The sequence below is a fragment of the Carcharodon carcharias genome, chromosome 3, assembly GCF_017639515.1.
Source record: "Carcharodon carcharias isolate sCarCar2 chromosome 3, sCarCar2.pri, whole genome shotgun sequence".
Lineage (NCBI taxonomy): Eukaryota > Metazoa > Chordata > Chondrichthyes > Lamniformes > Lamnidae > Carcharodon > Carcharodon carcharias.
The window spans coordinates 210834471-210861109 of NC_054469.1; the positions used below are offsets into that span (position 1 = coordinate 210834471).

The 26639-nt window shown below is 42.6% G+C and overlaps 1 protein-coding gene across 6 annotated transcripts in view; it reads left to right on the forward strand.

The window, feature by feature from the left end:
• LOC121275666 (FH1/FH2 domain-containing protein 3-like) overlaps positions 1-26639 on the forward strand; it is a 592370-nt gene that overhangs the window by 274270 nt on the left and 291461 nt on the right. For all 6 annotated transcript variants that reach the window (XM_041183184.1, XM_041183185.1, XM_041183186.1 and 3 more), the window contains exons 4-5: positions 3949-4016; positions 25336-25441. In XM_041183184.1, the coding sequence (XP_041039118.1) occupies positions 3949-4016; positions 25336-25441 (174 nt within the window). The remainder of the gene's footprint in view (positions 1-3948; positions 4017-25335; positions 25442-26639) is intronic.

A 26639-nucleotide genomic window follows, 5' to 3' on the forward strand; every position in this document is an offset into this window, starting at 1 on the left:
TGGGCCCGTTTTGAGTGGTGTAGGTAGTAGTGGTGTGGCAGAAAGCACCAAGTTGAAATGAAAACCCCAGCTACTTGCTTCAATTGGCATTGTTGACTTTGATTACTTGGGAGTCTCTAAATACTAATGCGATTACTTCAAGGTCGTAGAGACAGCAAAATCTTTATTATCTGGCACGCATGGGGAATGGGTGGTGCCAGTTAATGGAGAGTTCCATTTAGCAGTGTAATGCCTGTAACAAGAACTGATATGCAAGCACTCAGGAAGTAAAGAACAATATTCTTTTTACTTCTAATCTTCAACAGTACATTAAACATAAAGCATAAAATAGTACAGTATTATCACAGTCAGGGGAAAGCAATGGCATAGTGGTATTGTTGCTGGACTAGTAATCCAGAGACCCAGGGGATCCGGGTTTGAGTTCCGCCACGGCAGATGAATTCAATAAAAATCTGCAATTAAAGTCAAATAGAGACCCTTGTCCATTATTGTAAAAACCCATCTGGTTCACTAATGTTACTTAGGGAAGGAAATCTGCTGTCCTTACCTGGTCTGGCCTACATGTGACTCCAGACCCACAGCAATGTGATTGACTCTTAAATGCCCTCTGAAATGGCCTAGTAAGCTACTCAGTTGTATCAAACTGCTACAAGTCTCAAAAAAGGAATGAAACCGGACGGACCTAGGTACCGGAAACAACAACTGCAAACTCAGCACTGTTGACCCTGCAAAGACCTCCTTACTAATATCTGGGGCCAAAATTGGGAGAGCTGTCTCAGAGTAGTCGAGCAACAGCCTGACATATGATTCCGTGAGGATGACTATCTTGCAGATAATGTCCCAGACACCACCATCACCATCCCTTGGTATGTCCGGTCCCACCAGCAGGGCAGACCCTGCAGAATTGGCGGCACAGTGGTTTACAGTTGGAAGGGAGTTGCCCTGGGAGCCCTCAACATCGATTCTGGACTCCATGAAGTCTCATGGCATCGGGTCAAACATGGGCAAGGAAACCTCCTGCTGATTACCACTTGCCGCCCTCCCTCAGCTGATGAATCAGTGCTCCTCCATGTTGAACACCACTTGGAGGAAGCATCAAGGGTAGCAAAGGCGCAGAATGTACTCTGGGTGGGGGACTATCCATCACCAAGAGTGACTTGGTAGCACCGCTACTGACCGAGCGAGGCGAGTCCTAAATGACATAATTGCTAGACTGGGTCTGCGGTAGGTGGTGAGGGAACCAACAAGGAAAATGTACTTAACCTCAACCTTACCAACCTGCCTGCCACAGATGACAGTATTGGTAGGAGTAACCACTGCACAGTCATTGTGGAGACGCTGTCCCACCTTCAAATTGAGGACACCTCCCATCGTGTTGCATGGCACAACCACCGTATAGATTTCGAACAGATCTAGTAACTTAAAACTGGGCATCAATGAAGCGCTGTGGGCCATTAGCAGCAGCAGAGTTGTATTCGAACACAATCTGTAACCTCCATGGCCTGGCATATCCCTACTCTATCATTAATATCAAGCCAAGGGATCAACCCAAATTCAATTAAGAGTGCAGGAGGGCATGCCAGGAGCAGTACCAAGCACATCTAAAAATGAGGTGCCACGTTATATCAAGAAATGGCTGAAGGCACTGGATACTGCAAAGGTTATGGGCCCTGACAATATTCCGGCAATAGTACTGAAGACTTGTGCTCCGTAACTTGGGAATCAGGGGGAAAACTTTCCACTACTTGGAGTCTCAGAGGAAGATGGTTGTTGGAGGTCATTCATCTCAGCTCCAGGACATCACTGCAGGAGTTCCTCACAGTAGTGTCCGGGGCCCAACCATCTTAAGCAGCTTCCTTCCATCATAAGGTCAGAAGTGGGGGTGTTCGCTGATGATTGTGCAATGTTCAGCACCATCTGTGACTCCTCAGATACTGAAGCAGTCCATGTCCAAATTTTACAAGATCTGGACAATATCTGGGCTTGGGCTGACAGGTGGCAAGTAACATTCGCGCCCCACAAGCGCCAAGTAATGACCATCTCCAACAAGAGAGAATCTAACCATTGCTCTTGATGTTCAATGGCATTCCCATCACTGAATCACCCACTATCAACATCCTGGGGGTTACCATTGACCAGAAACTGAATTGGGTTATCCATATAAATACTGTGGCTACAAGAGCAGGTCAGAGGTTAGGAATCCTGCAGCGAGTAACTCACTCCTGACTCCCCAAAGCCTGTCCACCATCTACAAAGCACAAGTCAGGATTGTGATGGAATACTCCCCACTTGCCTGGATGAGTGCAGCTCCCACAACACTCAAGAAGCTTGACACCTTCCAGCACAAAGCAGCCCGCTTGATTGGCACCACATTCACAATTATTCACTCCCTCTACTACTGACACACAGTAGTAGCAGTGTGTACTATCTACAAGAAGCACTACAGGAACTCACCCAGGCTCCTTAGACAGCACCTTCCAAACCCACAACCACTACCATCTAGAAGGACAAAGGCAGCAGATAGATGTGAACACCACCACCTGGAAGTTCCCCTCCAAGTCACTCACCAGCTTGACTTGGAAATATATTGCTGTACCTTCACTGTCGCTGGGTCAAAATCCTGGAACTCCCTTCCTAACAGCACTGTGGGTGTACCTACACCACATGGACTGCAGTGATTCAAGAAGGCAGCTCACCACCACCACCTGAGGGACAACTAAGGATGGGCAATAAATGCTGGCCCAGCCAGCAAAGCCCACATCTCGTGAATGAATTTTAAAAAAGTATACAGAGTTCCAGATAACTTCATTGTTGCTTCTGGTTGGGAAAATGACCATTTATATAAAGGGAACATCAGAAATTCTGGTTAATAGAGAAATATGGTTGGTAGAGTGCAGGATAACACAAAGTTTACTGTGCCTTGAGGTAATGTATTTACATTTACAGGATCTAACTTGTCATTTGAGCTGAGTATTTTTTAAACATAAAGTATAGATCACAGTAACTGAAATGAGATTTTATTACAACAGTAAGGTATATGATCCTACATGGAAGGATAATCAAGATGGTTAAGATTCACTGGTACGGTTGGAGTTTCGGGCACATTTTTAAAACATTATTCCCAGTTTAATTTTTCTTTAACTGAGACGCAGAAGTCAGTCAGATTGAATTGGGGCGTCTCAAAGTGCCAGGTTATCACTCATCAGAAGCAGTTAATTTTGTGGAGAGCTGTTATGGCATAGGAAATGACATTTTCCTTTGATTATACTTCGTTTTTGTCCTTGAATAAAATTGTGTGCTTCTGCGTAAAAAGGATAGCTGTGTAATTATCTAAGAAATTATCCTCCATACATTCTCCACATCTGACAGTTATAAATATTCTCAGGTAGCTATGGTCTTTTCAAAGAAAGTATCACGGGTCAGTGGTTCAGGGGCAGGTACATCTTAATATTCTGCGCTCAGTGTTTGATTCTTTACATGCTTTTGGCAATTAAACAATTAGGATTTTGACCCGTATAAAACTTATAATCACTTCTTTTTTTGCGTAACAATTTGTAGCATTTATATCCAGGGACTGTAGAATGGAATGAGTTTTGAAAACTGCCTCGTATGTGATAGATTTATAGAACAAATGGCTGCTGAAGATCTCAAAGATAAGGGATATGAGCTTTCTGTTAATATGGCACCATCCAGTCAGGCACAGACTAAGGCAAATATTTTATTGTGTAGGGAAGACGGCAGCTTTCTGTGTCATGCCTCAACTAGGAATGTGGCCTTCATGGGTTTTATAGTTCGGGCAATGTCAGTCAGCCAAACTTGAGAGGCTTTGGTCTTTGATTTGTCACCACCACTCACCTTCTCAGAGTTTGATATCAATGAAGTTTTAACCTTTTTGTTTAACATCCAGCCAATAATAAGAAAAACTGTTTTTCTTCCTGTTTTATGCAGAAAAACTCTACAACTCTTGTGGCCGGGAGCTGAGAAGAGCCCTTTTTTCACTCAAGCAGATATTCCAGGTTGGTACTGATGGATGCCTCACTGTTCAGAATGCCTTGTCTTCATAGTTCAGTGGCGTGTTGCAATCCTGAGATGTTTAGAAAAGTGGATCACAAATTCAGCCTCTGGTTTTGCACAGTTAGCTGATCTCAACACGGGCAGGAGTTGGGCTGTAAGAATTAACCTCAACACCCTTAGATTAGCAAAGAGAAGAATTAGCCAAGGTTCCTGCTCCTTCTTGCTATCCCATGCCTGCAACCAGAAAATACATGCAAGTGGATGGCTGATGAGATCAGGTTCAGGCTTAGCTGTGATGCTGCCTGTGGTGAATAGCCTGTTGGTGCTCGATGCTTAGACTTACACGCAGTGAGTGCTATTTGGATGAAATAACAGAGTGCTACGCTGCCTGTGGAGCTGTTTGCTAAGAAGAGTCCATGTCTTCAGGACAGGAGAGAAATCACTTGGCGGGGAAGGTTCGGAACATCTGGCACATGAATAATTCCACAAAGATATAGAGACCAGACTAATAAAGCAAGATAACTTATGAGGAGGCACAGGGATGAGTTCAGTTGTAATGTATCTCTGGGACTTGATAATGTAGGCCACATGCCAGAAGAATGAAAGTTAGTTGTTGTTGAACACCAAAATGAAAGTAGTTATTATGCAGGAAGTATTGGTATCATATAATTAGTGACTGTGTGAACCTTGTGATTAGCAGGTAGGGAACTGTACACAGCTAAAGTGAGTGATGGCCTTGAAAGAAAGGATATTACACCAAATATCAGGTTCTGTTTCAACTCCAAATCATGACTGTTTAAACTCAAAAAAAAAGTTCCTAACATTCCAGAATGTGACTTTTTTTTTCCCCTAAGCAGGTTAGTGTCATGTTTAGTGAATGTTGCCTGCCACCTAGACATGCCGCATGCTGAAGTGTACTTCAGAGATCATTGTGAGATCTTGAGTCTCAGGCCAGTTAATTCCTGGTCTGAGCTGTACCGCATGGCAACTCCCAACAGATGAGATTAAGATGATCGATGAGGGAGTCCATTTGGCCCACCTTCATTCAAAAGGACCCAGGAACGCATACACCACTATTCAGTGCCAGTGCTGTCTTTAAACATAAAGACAGTACGATTGACACAATGGAAATTCTTTCCTAGCTGCAGTCCATTCATTCTCTCATCACAGGATGTAAAATGCACCTTGAACAATGCGGCTATTTTCAGTTCCACTTTACATGCTACAAACTTGCTGGCATGTATTTCTGTCCGTAGAATGTTCTTTATATAAATATTTAACAGTTGCTGCCTTCATTCACTTTTTACCTTCAGAAACTTTCCATTGTGTCAGCTTTGCTAGCCCTACTTTTGCAAGGGTCCCAATAGTGAGACTTCCTTAATTCCTCATGGCCTGCCTGATCATATTTGATAAGAGGATAACTCTTCCAGTGTCTGTGCTTTTCGCTGGTTCAGACAAACGTGAAAAAGACCAAATCAAAGGAAATAAGGAATTAAGATATTTCTTTTTGGTTAAAGAATTTTAATTATTGGGTAGGTTTGTGGAGATCAAGACTAAAATGCAGGTGTTTGAAGCAGCATTGTGTGCTACTGACCTAGTGGAATTGAGGAAAGTATCATAATCATACAGAGTTTCACTGCCTGAGCTGTAAATCATGAGATTACTGCCATTCAACTGCTGTGAGGTGACTTGTCTGGGGCGGCTACTTTCAGTAAAATTGCTGTAATATCTCATTTGAAGATAATTTGTTCCATTAAAGCCTTTCCAAGCCTGGTTTGCAAAAGTAAATTTTTATTTGTTGTATGTCCCCAGAATGGTTAAGATGAATGGAATCAGTCAGACAGCAGTACAATGCAAACATATGTATATGTATCATGAGTTTTTACATGATTGGTCTTTAAGGCCACAGTCTGCTTTGTTGACTCCTAATCCAGTGGAGGCTGCATGCACCCCACACCCCCACACCCACCCACATCCACACAGTCCTCACCCCACACCTTAAGCTTTTGGGCTCATGTAGTTAGTGCAGACACTTCATTGCTCACCGCCTCTCCATTGCTGTAGCTATCTCATGCAGCAGTGGGAGATGGGACTGACAGGGTTAGCAGGGAGGCTGTTATTATGAAACTAATTACTTTAGATTAAAACAGGTTTGAGATCTTGAAGGAAGAGTCCTGCATAAGGCCTTAGGCAACCAATTGGAAAATAGGTTCCACAATAGCCTAAGGACTGCTTCCTGCGTGCCACACACTGGACAAGTTAAAGAGAGGAAGGAAAGGAAGAGCTACATTTATATGGCACCCTTCTTAGCCACAGGTCATCCTGAAATGCTCTGCGGCCCTTTTAAGTACGTTTGAAGCATTGCAATGTAGGAAATGCAGCAACCAATTTGCACATGGCAAGCTCTCACAAACAGCACTAAGATAATGATCTTTATTTTTTCTGTGATGTTGGATGTGGGATATTGGCCACGGCACTGGGGAGAACATCCCTGCTCTTTGAACAGGGCCGTGGAATCTTTTACATCTACCTGAGGGAGCAGACAGGAGGACTCTGCTTAATATCTCACCTGAAAAACAGCACCTCCTGTGCAGCACTAAAGTGTGTTCAAGTCCGAGGTGGGGCTTGAAGCAAGAGTGCTGCCCATTGAGTCACAGCTCATTAGGAAGGTCAACTCATGGTTACAGGGCCAGTCCAGGTTATAAAGATTCACAAATTTGAGACATTGGAGCAGGTTCTGGAACAAGGGGCAGCAACAAAGGGATGAACCGAAATGGTAGCAATGTACTGGCAAGGAGGGTAAATAGAACAGTGGAGGAAACTTTAAGCTGATATGGTGCAGCAATTGAGCAAAGTCTGAAACTATATGGGGGGAACATATTGTAGAAGGGGCAAGAGATATCAAAAAAAACTAACTGCAAAAGAAAAAGGCTTTTGGGGAAAAAAGAATTGGAGCCAGTAATGAGAGGTATCTATGTAAATGCACAAATTGTCCAAAAGAAAGTACAAGCATTGATGATGAAGGAAGCTTGATCCAGCAGCTCCAATAGCAAGCATGACTTGAGTTCGGATAAGACTGGGAAATTAATATTCCTAGTTGGCACATTTTCAGAAGGGCTGAGAAAGGAAAGTGGTTGGGAAATTGGTGAATGATTCCAACGCACTGATGGAACTTAAGAATTTTTTTTTTTTGCTGTAAGACAGATTGATAGAAAGAGAGAGGGAAGTCTGCAGACAGTTGAGAAGATGTTTTTTTTTTAAAAAAAAAACCCCAGGGTAATGTTATTGAGAAACGTTGACATTCCCAAAAGTGACTGGGTGGGTAAAGGTAATGCATGCGACCAAAGCCGCTAATGGTTTTTGGGATAAATCGAGGATTACTTATGTTCCTGGACCAACAAGGAAGCAAAGAATATCAGCTGAACGCATCATGCATTTCTGTGATACAAAGACCTAAAAGTTAGTGCAGGACTCTCGGGGATGAAGGAAAGAGACTAATTGTGGTGAATGAAGGCATGGCAGAGAAAACAAATAGATATTTTTTCAGTTCTTTAAATTTACAGTAGATAGGATATGGCAGGCATAATAGATGGGGATATGGAACAATTGTTAAAGATAACTGGAGAACAAGTATTGGTTCTGGAAAGAAACTGAACAGAACTTGATGGGTCCGTTACTCTGTCGGCTGCTGAAAGGGGTCATATGAGGCTCTGATCGCAATTTTTCAATCCTATTTAAATCTGAAAATAGTGCCATGAGATGGGAGGTTAGTCAATATAAGACCTTTGTTCAAAGAGGGAGTGAGGATTATTTAAGGATTTTATATTTCTGTATGATTGGTGATTTTGCCAGACTTATGTACTTTACAGTTTAACCTCCTAAGTGCTTCTGAACCAAGCAGATGATTTAATTTTCTTTTGCTGCGAGTTCAAGCATCACATGAGAAGAATGATGCTCTGGGTCTTGAATCATGGTGGTCTTCCTGTGTTCAAGTCTGTCCCTAAATCTAATTAAAGAGCATGGTTTATATTGATTCAGATGTTCCAAATGAATTGAATGGGGTTTCCTACATCAGCGATGTGATATCCTGGTTAAATGCAGGAGGTTACAGTTGGGAATTTTTAAAGCAGTATTTGTCTGGAACTTGCTCAGACATGGACAGTTTTAACCTGGAGAAATCTGCAAAAAAAAAAATCTTTGTTCTGTTTTGATATGTGGTCTAAAACATGGTTTTCACTGTTTTCCGTGAATTTTGTACACATGATGGTGAGACCAAAAATGATTATATATGCACATGATATATTGTATGTAAACTTGAATTTATTTGGCTGCTTTTTAAAGTAGCAATTCCTCCCAAGACGCTTCACAGGAGGGTTATCAAGCAAAACCTGACACCAAGCCACTTAAGTAGCAATTAGGACAGGTGACCAGAAGCATGCACAAAGAGGTTTTAAGGAGTGATTTAACAGCAGCTTTGAGAGGCAGTTTTGGGAGGGAACTCCAAAGCTTTGGGCTTTGCTAAAGGCACAGCCGCCAGTGGCAAGGTCTAGAAGTCAGGGATGTGCAAGCGACCAGCATTGGAGGAGCTCGTAGATAATAGTGGGATGGGGGGCTGTAAGAGTTTTGGGAAGGGTGAGGCTGTGGAGGGATTTGAGAATGAGGTAAAAATTATTAAATTGCACCATTAGGGCTGTTGGTGCTTAGCAGGGAAAATCCCAGTTCGGACAGGCTACGGTACATTTTGTAAGACTCGGCCTTGCGGTTGGAGCAGGTCAGAAATTCATGGATCCGCTGTATTTTTTTTTTCCATTGGAATCTACAAACACGAAAACGGAGCCTGCAGAGTTCCAATCTGAGCTGATTGTACATACAACTGTGCTGTAACAATGTCGAGCACTCCCAGATATCTCATTTCAAGGTACAATGTAAAGCTGCTTCTGTTGTGGCCTTAAGGTTTCCATTTAAAATGTGCAGCTTTAATCAGTGTGTCTGATGAACAACAATAGAATAAAAGTTTGCTTAAATCTGTTTACTGTTCAGAAAACAATGGACCAGAATATAGATCCTATAATTTAAAAAAAAAATCCTAACATCAGTTCAATAGAGCGGAAGATAAAATGAAAGGGGTGCATGTATTTCCCTCTGCAATGCTGTCTCGCCAAGTGAAGCAATGTGCCCTTCCAAATGTCATTGAATAATGTCCTGGCTGGCACCCAAAATGTACAACTTCAACCTCTCTGCATCTCCATTGATTGATGCAAAGCTGTGTATGTCTACTAAAGACCTGAATCTGCAGGGGTTTCACAACTTCCATCCACAAATCACTGTAAGGCCTGGTCAGCACCATTTGACCTTGATGCAGATGTTCCATGTCGTGCAGAATACTGAATGTTTTTGAGTTGCTTATGGTGCCGGTTCATCCCTGGCATTTCTGTTCCTTGTGCTTGTCCAGCACTTGCCAAGCAAGTAGGTGTGTGGTTACTGTTTACACCCAGCATGGACTATGCAGAAGACAAACCCAGTGTCATTTGACAGCACGTAATTGTGAGATTTGATGAGTTATTTATTGCAACAAGCAAATCAAACTGTCAGCAGCTGGCAAACTTAGTCTTTATAACTATTCTTTGTGTTTGTAAACTGTTGAGGAATGTATTCGCTTTGAAGATAACGGCTCATTTTTGCCTTAAGTGCCTCCTATGGAAAGACATATTTTATGTAAGTTCCCTCGGAGCACAGGGCACACTGCCTGGGCCTGTTGGGCCAAGAGCCGAATGAAAGATAAGCCAAAGCTGTGATTAAGAGAAGACATCTGTTTCTTTTGTTGGGCACAATTGAAATTATTAACCAAACTGATCCATATCGATCAAAGTGATCTCTGTGACACGTACATCGATCATATGGAGTTGCTACCAAACCTATCTTAGTGCTTCTGAGGATCAGTCTGGGAAGGTGCAAGACCAGAAGCAAACAGCATCAGCAATTTTCCCATACTCTTCAGAATAAATCATTCGATACGTATTTGAGCAAAATTAACACATCATGCATTTATGTAGCTCAGTCGTTTGGAATAATATCTGGTGGTGGTTCACACGTGTAAGGGCACAGTTAAAGAAGATATGGGCTTGGGGGGTGGGTGGTGACAATATTAGCCAAAGTTGTGGGTTTTAAGGATGTTCATGGAGGACTGTTCTAGATTGCGACTCTTCCACCTGGCACGCAGGCTAGGATTTTCCGATTTTTGTGGATCACTGCCGCTGTGTCGGGAGGGAGGGACTTCACCACCATGACAGCGGAATATCCCCTGACCCCCTCCTGCCAGAATGGACAAAGTGCGAAGCCATGGCTGTTCTCAGAAACCTGGCACCAGATTGTGTAGCCCGTGGTCTCAGGGCTTTGTGGGGGGAGTGTGAAGGGCATGTGAGAGAGAGGTCTTTTTTTCAAATAATTTGTGGGTGGGGCAGTTAAATGAATTAATTTGCCTCCCTTCAGAAGATTTAAAGCTAAAAGGCCCCCTTCCATTGCTCAATGTCAGACACGTGCAAATATCCTTGCGTCAGAGTTGCTTAAGTACCAGCCACGTGTAGTTAATTGAGGCATTATCATAGAGTGTAAATGTGAGACCCTATCAGACATATCCCAATACACCTTGCAGCAGAAAATTCCAGAAGCAATTGGTGTGTGGGGAGCTGGAAATTGGGTCCTCTGGATCTTTTGCTTTACTTTCTGGGTGTCAAAAACCAACCGTGCCTCTAGTTGGCAGGAAGGGCCACCCACTCCTGTTGCACTGTTGAATTTTCCATCTCCCACCTCATGATCTTAACGTTTAATATAAACTGGGGTGTGCTACGATGCACTAACTGCTTACCTTTTATGATTTGGTCATGAATGACTGGTGCATACACATCTGGGGGTTACCGTTGACCAGAAGCTGAACTGGACCTGCCATATAAACGTGGCTACAAGAGCAGGTCAGAGGCTGGGAATTCTGCAGCGAATAACTCACCTCCTGACTCCCCAAAGGCTGTCCACCATCTACAAGGCACAAGCCAGGAGTGTAATGAATACTCTTCACTTGCCTAGATGAGTGCAACTCCAAAAACACTTGAGAAGCTCAATGCCACCCGGGCCAAAGCAAGCTGCTTGATTGGCACCCCATCTACCACCTCAAACATTTGTTCCTTGCACCACCGATGCACAATGGCAGCTGTGTGTACCCTCTACAAGATGCACTACAATATCTCAGCAAGACTCCATCCAAAGCACCTTCCAAACTCATGACATATACAATGTAGAAGGATAATTGGGCAGCAGATACATGGGAACACCACCACCTGCAAGTTCCCTTCCAAGCCACATACCATCTTGACTTGGAAATATATCGCCAGTCCTCCGCTGTCGCTGGGTCAAAATCCTGGAACTCCCTCTCCAACAGCACTTTAGGTGTACCTACACCACATGGACTGCAGTGGTTCAAGAAGGCAGCTCCCTCGAGCTTCTCAAGAGCAACGTGGGATTGGCAATAAATACTGGCCTAGCCAGCGAAGCCCACATCCCATGAAGGGATGAAAAATATTTTTAACCATTTGACCCTCCCGCCATGTTCACAAATGTAGAGATGTTTGAATATTTGTTTCTTCAGATTGAACCAATCCTGTGTGTGAGGATGTCCAGGGGCTTGGGTGAAATTGCACTGTGCTCTGTAAGAATTATGGGCAATTCCTGACTGTAGCAGAGATTGTGGCTGACTTTTGGAAGATAGCTTCAGGGTGAGTATTCAAGTAAAGTCAGGGCACACTGCTGAGGTATGAGGCCAAACAGCGATTAGTGCAATTTGGCTAGAATGTAAGGAATTGGTAAGTTGGCCCTGTTGGGTTGGGTGCTGTAAGTGTGGTGGAATGGACATGTTGGAGAGGAGGCCAGTGTTCTCGTGAATTTGCAGTTCTGGGTGCAATTCATGCTGTTGTGAATTGGGTTTGAAACATCCCCAGCGGGACTTGAATGATCAGGTAATACCATGTTGGGATGGCCATCTTTCTCTGACTGGGAGACCTGTGCAAATCAGTTCCCAGATGAAAATTAGACTTGTAATGGAAGAATTTCTTCTCGGTGCCTTTGTTGCCTCATCGATGACTCGACTGCTGTCCTTGCTTCCCGTACTCCAGCCTCCGTAAGCGTCAACTTGCCTAAAGCTGCTGCATGTGTCCTGTCCCTTGCTGAAACATGCACTTCTATCCCAGCTTTTCTCGCTGCCCTGCTCTGGCTCTGCATCCTCTGGTGCATTCAGCTCAAAATTCGTGCCCTCCATCCCTCATGTTCTGACCCCTCCCCCCACCCCTCATTCTCTCTGTCCTTCAGCCCTGTCTCTCCTCCAGAATGTTCTGTTCTTTGGCTTTCTGAGCTGTGTTTTTTTATCCCTTCCTGCATCCCAGCTGATTTCAGACAGAACCTTTGATTCTCTCAGTTATGCTCTGGAGCTTCAATTTGATAAATTCATTGCTCAGTGTTAGGCAATGAAAATCCCATTTGTACTTCAGGCTAAGGGAACAGGAAAACAATGTTATGATATGCAGGTCAAAATTTTGACCCCAAATCCAAGAACACAGCTCAGGCGATAACAGTGACTTATCCATTGTCCACACTAGCCATTGCTACAAACTTGGGCTGGAGACCACTACCAATTCTATCTCCACCTCACTGCAGTTCAGGTGATGTCACAATGACATCCAGTGAAAGGATCTTGGCTGATTTTTTTTTTCTCTCCCTGACCCAAAGTCATGGCGGCCAACTGTAATGGTGGGGGTGTGTTACAGTTTACCTGGAGACAGAGTAGCTCCGGCAACATGCACTTTTAATGTGCATGTTGTAGTCCGGTGCTATTATAGTGATGTTAGAGTCTCCAATGTTCTTACCATCATATGGTTGACCAGGAATCGATCCTGTTCTTGCTACCCTGTCATTGGTGTGTGTTGGAAAGATTGCAGGTTGTTACCCAACCTGTTCAGCTGCGTTATTAATGCACTTTCCTTGGCTATCATGTCCTGGGGTGGGATTTGTACCCAGAGCTTCTAGCTTAGAGGGAAGGGCAATAATGTGCCACAAAACATCCCAGGCCCTCCACTGTGTCCTAATTGTGGTCAGTTAACTCAACACAGGCAGGGCATTGAACCCTGTAACCTTGCTGAGGATGCCAACCCTCTAAAATACTGGTGCCTCTGGAATTAATAATAAAATAAAAAGCTCCTAGAGACTCCTGTACCTACCCCAGCAGTGAAGTCATAGGTAAAAGCAAAATACTGCGGATGCTGGAAATCTGAAATAAAACCAGTAAAAGCTGAAAAAACAGAGCTGGTCTGACAGCATCTGTGGAGAGAGAAACAGAGTTGAGGTTTCGAGTCCGTATGACCCTTCTTCAGAGCTAAAGAGGAGTAGAAATGTGATGGAATTTATATTGTTTAAGGGGGTGAAGCAGGTGAATCTGGATAGAAGGTCAGCGATAGGTGGGGGGCAAAGGAGAGATTGGCAAAGATGTCATGGAAAGACCAAAGGGAGTGTTAATGGTAGTGACAAGGGCTAAAGGAGATGCTGATACTGGCATAAAGGTAAGAAAGCAGTATTTCTTAATAGCAGAGCAAGGGTCAGCACTCTGGAAAGAACAACATGGAACAAGTAACAGATGGCCCTTTTGGGGTGGGGGGGTGGGGTGGGGGGAGGGGGCAGTGGTTAGGGGGAAAAAGGATAAAAAAGGAGATAAAATGAATAAGAATGAAAATAAGTGGATAAAAAATAAAAATAAATTTAAAATGTGGGATTAAAAAAGGGATGAAGATAGAGGAGAGAGTTCATGGTCTGAAGTTGTTGAACTCGATGTTTGGAATGTCTGGAAGGCTATAAAGTGCCTAATCGGAAGACGAGGTGCTGTTCCTCCAGTTTGTGTTGAGCTTCACTGGAACATTGCAGCAGGCCAAGGATGAACATGTGGGCATGAGAGCAGGGTGGGGTGTTGAAGTGGCAAGCGACAGGGAGGCCTGGGTCAGACTTGCAGACAGACCAAAAGTTTTCCGCAAAGCAGTCCCAGTCTGCCTTTGGTCTTCCCAATGTAGAGGAGACCGCATTGGAAGCAGCGAATGCAGTGGACCAAATTGAAGGAGGTGCAGGTGAAGCACTGTTTCGCCTGAAACGGAGTGTTTGGGCCCTTGGATGGTGAGGAGGGGGAGGTAAAGGGGCAGGTTTTACACCTTCGTGGGGGTACTTTCTCTCTAATTTTTTCCTGCAGATGAACACTCAAATTGCACAGTGGAAGTGGGCCTGGGATGCAATGTAGATCTGCAATATGTATGCTCTAACAAGTAACATGGTTTCTGAAGCGCAGGGGGCTATGGGTTTGAACCCTGTGTGATGAAGCAAAAGTTTCCTGGGTCTATTAACTGTGGCCCTCTGAGTTGACTTTCCACACTTACATGCTGGCTGGGAATGCTGGATGAGAGTCCGTAGAATGGAGCTGCACGTAATTTGGGCATAAGTCAGTATGACATCCTGCTGACACGCAATATCGAGGCCCACACTCATTATACATTGGACAGCACCCAGATTGAAAAGTTAATAAAGGGATCTTTTTTTTCCCCCCACCCAACCATCCAGTTAGATCATTAACGGTGACAGGAAGTTAGCTGAATGTTCTGGCAGTGCAGCTCCCTTGAAAGACTGGTCTCAGTTTAATCTGAGAGGCCAGTTCGGCTGGGCTAGTTTTAACGTCAGTGTTTTCGTTCTTGGGTTGCCCAAGTCCCGACTGCCCCACATAAGGGCCTGCAAAACTTGTACCCAAACGGAGCTGGTCCTTGAAAGTGAGGAGCAGCTTATGGCCCAAGCTGTAGAGGCAGCCTCTACAGAGTGAATATTTTTCTTCTCTTGTTTTGTTCTCCTCCCTTTCTCTACATGAGTGCCAGCTTGGCTGTGGAGCCCGCCCAGTTCTTCACGTAGGTTTCAGTGGATGTCGGTCAATTCCAATGGAGAACGTCGGATTGGCATTGGACACGAGGATCATGCACAGTTTTCTAAGGATGGTTGCAGCTTTCATAGCCTGAAATGCGGCTTTAAAAACTTTTCTTTAGCAGTAGTAAAGTATATTTGGCTGTGATTATTGGTCTTTTACTTTGGAAATTCACATTGGTTAGTAACCAGTTGCAATTTAGATTTTGGGTATGAGATGTTTAATGGATCTGATGGGAGGTCCATCAGATTTTATTTTGAACCTTGCAGTTTGTTGTCTACCAGCATAAAGCAAATAATTAACTGAAATCTGCTTACAACTGTCTCATCTCCCTGTGGCAGACAGGCTGAATTCAAAGGTTATATCGCCACCTGGAATTTTGAAAGGCAACTGCAGGAGGGTGGGTGCCTGACTGTTTTTGTCAACTGCTTTAACCCTCGAGGATTATAGGAACATATGAGCTGGAGTAGGCCGTTCAGCCCATCAAGCCTGCTCCGCTACAATCATGGTTGATCATCCATTTCAGTGGCATTTTCCCCACACTACCCCCACATCCCTTTTATGTCATTGGTATTTAGAAATCTGCCAATTTCTGCTTTTAACATAATCAATGACTGAGCTTCCACAGCCCTCTGGGGTAGAGAATTCCAAAGGTTCACAACCCTCTGAATAATAAAAAAAAAAATCCTCATCTCGGTCCCAAGTGGCTCCCCCCTTATTTTGAAATTGTCTCCTGGTTCTAGACTCCCCGACCAGGGGAAACGTCTTACCTGTATTTACCCTGTCTATCCTTTCAAGTATTTTGTAGGCTTCGATGAGATCACCTCTCATTCTTAGAAACTCTGGAGAATACAGGCCCAATTTCCCCAATCTCTCTTCATAAAGACAGTCCCGCCATCCGGGGAACAAGTCTGGTGAATCTTTGTTGCGCTCCCTCTATAGCAATAATATCCTTCCTAAGGTTAGGGAAGCAAAACTACACACACTACTCCAGGTGCGGTCTAACCAAGGTTCTTCACATTAAAGCAGGACTTGCTTGGCCTAAATAGCCAAGTGGTTATGGTACTGGGCTTGTAACCCCAAGATCAAGAGTTCAAATCTCACAATGGCAAACTATGAAACAATGTAACTTCATCTGAAACAGATGGAAACGTGTTTGTACTCGAAAGAGTTACAAGGGGAATCTGCTGCTGTTAACAGTTAAAGCAGGACTTTGCTACTCCTGTGCTCAAGTCCTCTTGCAAAAAAGGCTAACATACCATTAGCCTTCCTAATTGCTTGCTGCACCTCCATGTTAGCTTTCAGTGACCGATTGACAAGGACACCCAGGTCCCTTTGTTTATCTACACTTTCTAATCTCTTACCATTTAAGAAATATTCTGCACACCTGTTCCTCCTACCAAAGTGGATAACCTCAGATTTTTCCACATTATATCCTATCTTGCATGTACTTGCCCACTCACCAAGTTTGTGCAAATCCTCTTGAAGCCACTTTACATCTTCCTCAAAACACACATTCCCACCTAGCTTTGTGTCATTCGCAAACTTGGAAATATTACATTTGGTCCCCCCATTCCCATCATTGATATATATTGTGAACAGCCGGGGCCCAAGTACTGATCTTTGTGGTATCCCACTAGTCACAGCCTGTCAACATGAGAATGACCTGTTTATTCCTACTCTGTTTTTTTTGCCTGGTAGCCAATCCTTAATCCATGCCAGTACATTACTTCCTATCCCAGGTGCTTTAATTTTGCTAACCAACGTCCTGTGGAGGACCTGATCAAAAGCCTTCTGAAAATGCAAGTATGCTGTGTCCACTAACTTCCCTTTATCAATTCTGTTAATAATATCCTCAAAAAACTCCAACAGGTTCATCTTGATTTGCCATTCAGAAATCCGTGTTGACTATGCCCAATCAGATCATTATTGTGTTAAGGGTCCATTTATCACATCCTTTAGAATAGATTCTAGCCTTTTCCCTACTACTGAAGTAAGACTAAAAGGTCTGTACTACGTTCCCCGTTTTCTCTCTCCTTCCCTTCTTAAATAGTGGGGTTACATTTGCTACCTTTCAATCTGGTGGAACCTTCCCAGAATCCATAGAATTTTGGAAGATGATCACCGATGCTTCCACTATCTCCGTAGTAACCTGTTTCAACATTCTGGGATGTAGAATATCAGGTCCCGGGAACATTTCAACCTATTCAGTCCCACTAATTTCTCCAACCAAACCTTCTTACTAATCATTTTCTTCAATTCCTCATTCTTCCTAGTCCCTTGGATCTCTAATTCTGGGAGATTTCTTGGATTTTCCTTGGTGAAGACAGACACAAAGTAACAGTTCCATCACATTTCCATTTCTTTTCAGCTCCGAAGACAGGTCATAGGGACTCAAAACGTTAACTCTGTTTCTCTCTCTTCACAGATGCTGTTAGACCTGCTCAGTTTTTCCAGCACTTTCTGTTTTTGTTTGTTTTCCAACATCTGCAGTGTTTTGCTTTTATCTAGGTTGCAATAATTTAGCTTCTCTGCCATTTCTCTATTCTGCATTAGAAATTCTCCTGACTCCGTCTGTAATGGACCCACATTTGTCTTAACCAAACGTTTCCTTTTTATGTCCCTATAGAAGCTTTTACAGTCCGTTTTTATATTTTTTTTTTGCTATTTTACTTTCATGTTCTATTCTCCCTTTCTCAATTCCTTGGCCATCCTTAGCTGTATTCTAAACTCCTCTCAGTACTCAGGTTTACTACTGTTTAGCGCAACTTTATAGGGCTTTTCTTTTAATCTCACACCATCCCGACCTTCCTTTGTTAGCCAAAGTTGTCTGGCTTTTCCTTTTGGGTTTTTATGCCTTGAAGGAGTGTATAGTTGCTGTAAACACTGCAATAATTCTTTAAAGACTATCCATTGCCTAAGTACTGTCAAATATTTTAATGTATTTTTCCAATCCACCTCAGCCAATTTGCTCTTCTTACCTTCATCATTTCCTTTGTTCAAATTTAACACCCTGGCTTCAGATTGAATTACCTCACTTTCAAAGATAATGTAAAAATTTATCATATTATGGTCACTCATCCCTAAAGGTCCTTTGACAACAAGCTTATTTATTAGCCTTTTCTTGTTACAAAATACTAGATCTAAAATAGCCTGTTCTCTAGTCAGTTCCTCAACATACTGCTCTAGAAAACCATCCCTATCGCACTACGGAAACTACTCTTCCACAGCAATAGTACTCACTGGGTTTACCCTGTCTATTTGTAGATTGAAGTCACTTATGATTACTGTATTACCCATGCTACATGCTTCTCTAATCTCCTGATTAATACCTTGCGCCACACTACCACCACTGTTTGGTGACCTTTAAACAACTCATACCAATGTTTGCTGCCCCTTGCTGTTTCTTAGCTCCACCCAAACAAATTCCACATCTTGTTCTTCTGATCTGAGATCCTCCCTTACTAATGGACTGATCCCATCCCTTATTATCAGCGCAACACCACCTCCTTTTCTTTTTTCCCTAAATGTTGAATATCCTTGAACATTCAGAAACAAGCACCTGTGAGAATAGGTGCATGGCAGAGCCTCATAACCTACTAGAAAGGGTTGGAGATCATGGATCCAGGACCAGATATCCAAGAAGCAACAGATTAAACTGAAATTGTGACAAGTAGCCCAGGTCGCCTTATATTTTGTATATAACTTTGACTGCCTTAATTATGATGTGTAGTCAAAGTACAACAAAACGTAATAATTTGTAAAACTTTTGGTGTTGTTTTATGACTTGCTTTTGTTAAAACCATCTACATCAGAGTTTCTAATTTACTTTTCATGGACTCTTGTGTTCCTAATCCAGCAGAATGGGCTGAATGGCCTCCTCCTGCACCATAACAATTCTGTGATTCTGTGAGAAATAGTTATTTGGATCTTTGGTATCTAGGAAGGTTTACACGCCATGCAGCTCTAACAGTCCATGAGGCCAGCAAGAGCTGGAATTTGAGAGTCCAAGAGACCAGCTGGAGCTAGATGCCAGCCTTTCCCTCTGAAATAAAACCTAGAAATAAATATAGGCAATGTTAGTGGGCAAACACCTCCTTCATTGCAAATAAGTATTTAGCTATTTATTTTGCATGTCAAGAATTCATCCCTAATTTCTAGATTCACTCTGAAAATGGAAAATGGCCTAATAAGAGTTTGATTATCTAAATAAATTGGTCAGATGCTTAAAAGCTTAATATAGTTGTGGCACAGCCGATGGTAAATGTGCTAAGCTGCTCAAATCTCAGAGGGAAACTTGAAGTAGCCGCCACAGCTATTTTTGCAATTTGTACTTATTTTGAGATGCAGGCTTTGAATTCAGTAAAAAGGCTACCAAGTCTTATAGGTTTCTTACAAAACTAAATTAAACCTTTATTAATAGATTACATGATTTTAAGCATATATATAGATCTATAAATTACTACTATGATAGCTTCTAAATCCCCTAATTAATCAGCTACACCTCCATTAAGGCAATAGCGAGACATAAAGAATTTAACAGACCCAGGCAAAGTAACACACAATACCCTAAACAGTCAAATTCAATTTAAGTTTTTTTTAACTTCAGTTCTTTGTAGATAGCAGTTTGGGCACAGAGGCTAGAGGCTTTTCACACTTGTTAGATCTTAGAATTCCTGCCCTTACACACAACCTTCACTCCTTTATACATATTTTCCCCTTTGAATTCAAATTCCCATTGTTTCACTATGTCTTTGGACTTTTACTTCTCTGATAATATAATCTATCATAGTACCAATTTTACCAGTAATCTTTGGGGAAAATAAACACACTGTTTTTAAACTTCTCCTGGCTAGGTGTAATATTTCACTCCCTCTTTTGAATTCTATCCAGTCTGGTTTATTTAAAAATGCAATTGTTCCCTTTATATCTTACATCCTAAAAGATCTTCCATGTTTATCAAACCTAGCTTATCTGCTGTTACATCAAAGCCTTCAGACCAGCTGCCTTTAATTCAATTAAGACACACACCACTATTACTCTACTTTACAATAAATTCCAATAACATTATGGAAATTATTATATCTTCCTGACAATGTATCTGATTAAAGGGCTCATTTTAACTCTTCGGTGGGAATCGAAAGCATGGAGGTCATGGTAGATAGCAAACTGTCTAGTCCTCTGCAAGCCGGGGAGGGCAGTGCGACTAGAGGGGTAGGTTGTGGCTTCCGTTTTAACTACCTGGCTACCAAATTTCTTGGACAGGGTTAAAATCAGCCCTTGGTGTCTTTGCCAGTATTCATTAACCGATTGTTAATTGAGGTTTCAATCTAGCACTTGAAGGATAACAGTTTCTCAAAGCATTGTGATGGACTTTTCAATCTAAATCGCTGCCTTCTCATGCATGTGATAATTCCCACCTCCTCCTGGACGTCAAATGAATCATGCAGTCACCTTCTTCAAAACGCTCCTGTGAAAACAATTGTTGGGAAGTAATTGCGGAGGGTGAACTTCAATCTGAAGGAACCTCCTTATGTTTCAATATTTTTTCCAATTAGAAATTCCAATTTCCTTGCAGCTATGAAGCAGCCCTATGGAGTTCAAGGACGACTGAGGTGGAATCACCTTTAGATGCTTGTCTCTGTTAAGTCGGGATTAACAAGCACCCTTGCATTAGAACTTGATTTCGTCTGGCACTGGATCTGATCACTCCATCTGACACTGAAGAGTTTAATAACTTTGGAGAGTGTTCCATGATGGGTACCCAGGACTGGGAAAGATACCAGCTTAGCATGCCATGAGCTGGTGAAGATGGTCCTTTGACCATTCAACCCCTGGCCAAGTTGGTAATTTCCATTTTAGCTGCCCAGAAGTCAGATCTGTAGCAGGCTGCTCTATGGCTCTGAAAGCGACCTCTCAGGTGGAAAAAGCTCAAAGTGAATTGAAAGTCTTTCCTTTATTTGTTCCCTTTTTCTTTCCCCTGATTTTGTCAATAAAGATGCATCACTTCTGCTGCAGCAGCAACATCCTGCATTAACATGGCGCCCTCCATAGAAGGGTCATCAAACACTGAGCCGCATGAGATATTAGAATGCATGGCCTAAAATGGGGTAGGTTATAAGGAGCATTTTACAGGAGGAGAAATAGGTAAAAGGACAGAGAGGTATTGGGAGGGGATCCCAGAGCTTAGAGCTTAGCAAGATGAAGGCACAGTCGCCTGGGGGGAGCAATGAAAATTGGGGATGCATTGAGGCATCAGCATTGGAGGGCAGAGATCTCCAGGCCTGGAGGAGCTTACAAAAATAGGAAAGGACAAGACCATAGAGGATATTGAAGGAAGGCTGAGAATCTTAAATTGAGGTGAACTGAGAGGAAGCCAATGCCAGCGACAACAGGGATGACGAGTGACAGGGACTTGGTATAAGTTAGAATACAGAAGCAGATGAGCTGAAGTTTATGCACTGCGAAAGATTGGAGTTTGGCCAGAAAACCATAGCAATAGTCAAGTCTAGAGGTGACCAAGGCATAGATAAGGGTTTCCTCAGCTGAGGCAGGGCAGAGTCAGGTACTTGGAGAATTGGAAGTAGGTGATACTGCAGATGGTTGGAAGCTCATTTCAATGTCAAAGGGGACACTAAGGTTGTGTGTGGTTTGGTTCAGCTTTAGACAGCTGCCAGGGAGAAAGATGGTGTTGGTGGGTAGGGAACAAAGTTTGTGGCAGGGATCGAATACCATGGCTTCACTTTTCTCTGTATTTAGCTGGAGAAAATTTCTGGTCACCCAGCACTGAATGTTGGACAATGTGAGAAAATTAGAGACAGTGGTGCAGTGGAGTTGTCCACGAAAGTCATCGCCATTTTCTCACAGGCAACTAGGGAGGGGCAATAAATGCTGGTCTCGCCAGCGATGGACATTTCCTGAGAATTAACAGTTTTTAAAAATGAGCACAACTTTGGCTTGCACTTAATGTAGTTTACATTCTTTACGGACTGTGAAATTAATGCAAAGTGAGACGAATTCTGGAGAAATGATGAGCTCGTCACGCAGCGCTTCTGGTTGACGCTGCCTCAGCATAACCTCAATGCAATCCTCCCTTAAACTCTCTGGACACTTTGAAGCTACCTGCAATTAATTTAACTGTTTAGACAAGGCTGATGCTGCCTAAACATTTAAAGTTTCACTTCTGGGAGCAATTAAAGTGTAAGCAAATGTGTGCAGATCTCTCCAGCAAAGGAGAATTGAAGTTTCAATGTACCAGGGTTCTATCTAGGGACAGTGCATGCTGCAGCTACCAGGATTAATTTAAATGTGTCCAAATATTGTTGAAAGTACCTCAGCTGGTGAAATCAGCACGTCTCTTTGTCTGATTATTTTCGATGCACACACCTGAGTGTAATGCATCTCATAACCCTTGCAGAAAACAAATGCTCCCCTCTATTGCAAGTTTGTTCAAAAGCTATTAAAGGAAAGTGTGATCTAGGAACACTTCCACCTGTAAACATTGTCTGTTTCCAGAGGTTCTGAGTCTTCCATTAATTAATCAAATTTTTGCCTGAATCTGTCTGAGTATTTAACCAATAAACCGCAAATAGCGCTTAATATGAGGTGAGATAGAATTGTGAACAATGGTTCATTGTCTAAGTTAAATGAACGATAATATTTAGGGTCAAGGACTGAATTTTGTTCAACTTGACACCAAAGAATTAAATGTTTAACACGCGTTTGACGAGTAGAGTTATGTAAATATTGTCAGAAAAACTGTACTTGGCTGGACCTTGCAGCTCTGCTCATTAGTGTCACTTGCAAAGTGGTGCAATGTTGTAATGTTTTTTTTTTGCCTAGCACCTTCTAATGATGTGGTGCAGATTCAGGCGTGTGATTTTTCCACATCACAGTGTTGTCAATCTCTGAAGCATTGTTGTGATCAAAGGCAAATGTATGCCGTTGAGATTGGAAAGCAAATTGACATGTTATTTAGTCCATTGGTCTTGTGTGTGCCCTTCTTAGTGTCTGGTGTAGTGTAGGCAGGTGCTGGAGGTGATCGGGTGAAGGATCCCACTGAAGCAAATGGGAAGAATTGACTTCTCCATGTCAAAGGGTTTCAAGAAAATACAACAACCCTGTAATTACCAGGTTACCGCAGAATCCTAGTTAACTAAAAGGCTATTTAAATATATTAGCATCATAAAATTAAATATGAGCCACATATCGGTCTGAACCTGTGGTTTTTGTGTAGCTGACAGAGGCAAATGTCTTTGAGACAATTAAGTTTGCCCCTGGGCTGTTCATGTATCCAGCTTGTCCAGGGCAGCACTGGCATATGGCCTGTAGGTATATCTATCAGTTGTCCACTTACCTGGTCTCTCAGCCCTGGGTGATGCAAGGGCCAGAGAAAGTAGGCTGACCAAAGAGAAGGTGGAAGGATTTTCAAAGCTCTCCCAAAAATATTTGATTTGTAGCTAGGTTAGTGTTTCTCTTGTATGTTATTTCCATTGTCCACTCGATGATTTTAAGGCTCAGTTATTGCTTATTAGTCACCCAAATATAGTTTCAAAAAGGGTGAAGATATTTCTGGGAATCTAGTGAGGAGGACACAAAGACTCTGCAAAGGGATATGGGTAGGTTAAGTGGGCAAAAAATTGGCACATGGAGTATATTGTGGAAAAACGTGAAGTTGTCCACTTTGGTACGAAGAACAGAAAAGCAGAATATTACTTAAATGGAGATAGGCCGTAGAAGGGTACAGAGAGACTTGGGTGTCCTTATACATAAATCACAAAGTTAGCACATGGGTACGGCAAGTAATTCGAAAGGCAAATGAAATGTTGGCCTTTATTGCAAGGGAGATGGAGTATAAAAGTAGGGAAGTCATATTACGATGGTACAGGGCATTGGTGAGACTGCACCTGGAGTATTTTGTACAGTCCTGGTCTCCTTAGTTAAGGAGGGGTATTGGAGGTGGTTCAGAGAATATTCCCATTGGCTGATTTCTGGGATGAAGGAGTTGTCTTGTGAGGAAAGGTTTATCGGATTTCACCTATCTTCATTGGAGTTTAGAAGAATGAAAGGCAATCTAATTGAAGCATATAAGATTCTCAGGAGGCTTGACAGGGAGATGTTAAGAAAATGGTTCCTCTCTTGGGGGTTTCTAGAAATAGGAGGCCCTGTTTCAAAATAAGGGATCTCCCAATTAAGATGGAGATGAGATGGAGTTTCTTCTCTGATAGTCATTAACCTTTGGAATTTTTTTATTCCAGAGAGAAGTAGATACTGTGTCACTGAATGTATTTAAAACTCAGTTAAACAGATTTTTGATCTACAAGGGAGTTGAGGATTTGGGGGCAGACAGGAAAGTGGAGTTAAGACCACAAATCAGATCAGCTATGATCTTATTGAATGGTGGGGCAGGCTCAAGGGGCCGAATGGCCTACTCCTGCTCCTATTTCTTATGTTCTTATTCTGTTAATTTTAAAACTTCTAATTGTACATGACATTAGAATTCCCTGTCATTGATTGAAGTCATAAGGACTTGAAATGTTAACTGTTTTTTTTCTCCACAGATGCTACCAGACCTGCTGAGTTTTTCTGGAAGTTTCTGTTTCAGTTTCCGCTTTCCAGCATCCGCTGTATTTTGCTTTTATTTTGCCAAGTCCTGTTCACCTGCCGCTCCTGCGATCACTGATTTAAGTTGGCTCCTGGTTAAGCAAAGCCTTTAAGTTTTAAAATTCTAATTCCTGTTTTCAGTACCTCCATGGCCTTGCACCTTCCTATCCCTGTAACTTCCTCCAATCCTACAACCGTCAAAGATCTCTGCTCTCCTCCAGCTCTGGCCTCTTGCACCTCCCCAGTTTTAATCACTCCACCATTGGCGGCCATGTCTTCAGTTGCCAAGTCCCTCAGGTCTGGAGTTCTCTACCTCATGCCACTCTACCTCTCTTTCCTACTTTAAGACGCTCCTTGAATCCTACATCTTTGATCAAGCTTTTTGCCATCTGTGCTAACATCTCCTTATGTGTCTTGGGGTTGAGTTTTGTTTGATAATGCTCCTGACAAGCATTTTGGGACGTTTTACTATGCAACGGCACTATATAAATGGAAGTTGTTATTGTAAAATGTCTCCTCTTTTTGCTAGCTGTGAGGGTCCTTTGTGAAATGAGATTTGGCATTCGCAACTCAATGTTTAGATGGAATTAATCCACCGCACGGTGTTGGCCATAACGTGGCATTAATTAGTAGGGTTACCAATAGAATTATTTCTGTTCCTATTTGTACAACACAGTTGTAATTATTTTCTTAATGCATTAACCCTCGGTGCTGTGCTCTAATCCCATTAGGACGACAAGGATCTGGTTCACGAGTTTGTCGTCGCTGAGGGTCTGACATGTTTGATAAAAGTAGGAGCAGAAGCAGACCAGAACTATCAGAATTACATCCTGAGAGGTAAGCAATGTATTCTCTGCTATCTCAGTGCTTTCTAAAGGAAACGCGTGGTTTGTTTCTTTTCACTCTGTGCCAGAGCTTGTGCGGACCCCGCTGTCTGGTAGCTTCAGCTAACACGGCCTGATCAAGTTTTGGCTTGAGGCCTTTGTGGTTGGAGTTGACCTATTAGGCATGGCAGTCCCCCTGTAGCCAGCCTAATTTTTATTTATTTATTTTTTTGCTAATTTTTTACACTGGCTACCTCCATAGAGGCCTTGGAAGAACAATATTTATGCATCCACATTGTGCTGCAACGGGCCTTGACATGGAAGAAAATTCCACCCATCAAATCTTGTTCTGACAGGGAGGGAATCTAGCTTGATGCTGGAATGGCATGAAAATATTCTATAAAATGATTTCAATATTAATCTTTGGAGTTGTCGTCAATATTCAATCATCAGAATTGTGTCCTGCTGTCAGCCAAGACAAAGTAATGAAATGAGCAGGAATGCCCAATTTTGAGCGTCTATCTTGTGTTGAATCCCTCCTCTGACTCCATGCAGTTCTGTCTGAAGTTCTGGTGACCCAAAGGATATTGTATACTGCAGTGATGAGCATTCAAAACTTGATGCTTGGAGATTTTCTGAAGGAGAATCTTAATAACCTTAAACATTACAGATGATCTTAACTCATTTTAAAACGTTAAAAATCTCAGCATTGGTTTTAAAATCCGCACTCTTGTTTTCAAATCCTTTCGTGGCCTCGTGCCACCCTATCTATGTAACTTCCTCCGGCCCTACGAAAGCCTTCATGATCTTGCATTCCAGCAAATATGGCCTCTTCAGGATCCCCGATTGTACTTTGTCTACCAATGGCAGCCATGCTTTTAATGGCAGCCATGCTTTGGCTTCACTCTTCGCAATTCCTTATGTAAACCTCTCCAATGCTCCTTATCTGTCCCAATACCACCTCCTGTGGCTTACTACCAAAAATGTTTTTATTGATATCACTCTTGTTAGCATACAAACATACACATTAGGAGCAGAAGTAGGCCACTCAGCCCCTCGAGCCTGTGCTGCCATTCAATAAGATCATGGCTGATCTGAATGTAACCTCATCCCCACGTTCCTGCCTATCCTCAATAACCTTTCACCCCCTTGCTTATCAAGAATCTACCTACCTCTGCCTTAAAAAAAAGATCTTAAGACTCTGCTTCCAC